The sequence below is a fragment of the Galeopterus variegatus genome, unplaced genomic scaffold, assembly GCF_000696425.1.
Source record: "Galeopterus variegatus unplaced genomic scaffold, G_variegatus-3.0.2 Scaffold274, whole genome shotgun sequence".
NCBI classification, from domain to species: Eukaryota; Metazoa; Chordata; class Mammalia; order Dermoptera; family Cynocephalidae; genus Galeopterus; species Galeopterus variegatus.
The window spans coordinates 733493-734532 of record NW_007726385.1 but is presented as its reverse complement, the minus strand read 5'-3'; the positions used below and the strand labels follow the sequence as shown (position 1 = coordinate 734532).

At 60.8% G+C, this 1040-nt stretch overlaps 1 protein-coding gene across 1 annotated transcript in view; it reads right to left on the bottom strand.

Moving 5' to 3' along the window:
• Positions 1 to 1040, bottom strand: part of BAIAP2L2 (BAI1-associated protein 2-like 2) — a 28179-nt gene that overhangs the window by 3870 nt on the left and 23269 nt on the right. The window contains exon 9 of the mRNA XM_008566903.1: positions 910 to 914. Within this exon, the coding sequence (XP_008565125.1) occupies positions 910 to 914 (5 nt within the window). The remainder of the gene's footprint in view (positions 1 to 909; positions 915 to 1040) is intronic.

Genomic DNA, 1040 nt, shown 5'->3' with positions numbered 1-1040 from the left:
CCCCCCCACCCCCGCCTGTTCCTGGTCCATGTAGTCACCTGCCCAGCCATGTCCCTTTGCACCAGCTATGAGCCCCTCTGTACATTACCCATGCCTCCACTCACCCATCCATAATCCACATGGGCAACCGCCTGTGCGCCACCCACCCATTATGCACCTAGTAGTCCACCCATCACCCACTCCCACCTGCCCAGTCACCCATCAGTCTGTGTGCACCCACACCCGCACATTCTCCCATGTCCCCAGCCACCCACCAACTCACCGCCTACCCACTCATCCGCCCATCTTCTCCCACAAACATGCATCCACCTGCCCACACAGCCATGCTCTCATCCACCTGCCACCTGTGTGCCACACACCCGTCTGCTGGTGGCGCACGCAGCTGCCAACCCCTCGGCCCGCGTGTCCATTCATTCATGCCCCTCCACTCCTCCTTGTCCACTCCTCTCCTGTGGCATGAGTGGGAGTGGGCATCACACCCTCTGCTGCCCATAGAGCCCTGGTGGGCACTGCCTGGCTGCAGCCAGCTCCCACCTCCCCCTTTTTCTTCTTCAGGAAAGAGTGGTCCCTGCACACTCCCTTTTCTGACTGTCAAGCTTGGAGGCAAGTTTTCTGGCGACTACAGTGTACATACGTCCCCATCTCCCCCCACCACTTGGGGTGTCAAAAAGGCCCGGTTTAGATTCTTGAAGGATTTCCACTGCGCGTGACTGCAAGGAGGTGAGCACGTTTCACCTAAAGCACACACTGCACCTCCACCAGCCGCCTCTCTCAGGGTCCAGAGGGGAAGCTGCCTCAGCCATAGGATTTCTGTAATGACGCACACTTTTGAAGGAGGCTGCCCGTCCTCCATCCTCTACCACCTCTCGAGGGCCACCACGGTGACCTTGGTAAGGAGGCTCACCCTACCTCCGCTGAAGGAAGAGGAAACTGAGGCGGGGTGGGGGGGAGTGGTACGGTGGGGACAGGGGAGAGGCGTCCGAGGTCCCAGGGGCAGGCAGGGCAGCCTGGGTCCTGGCCCCCGTCCCCAGAAGCTCCCA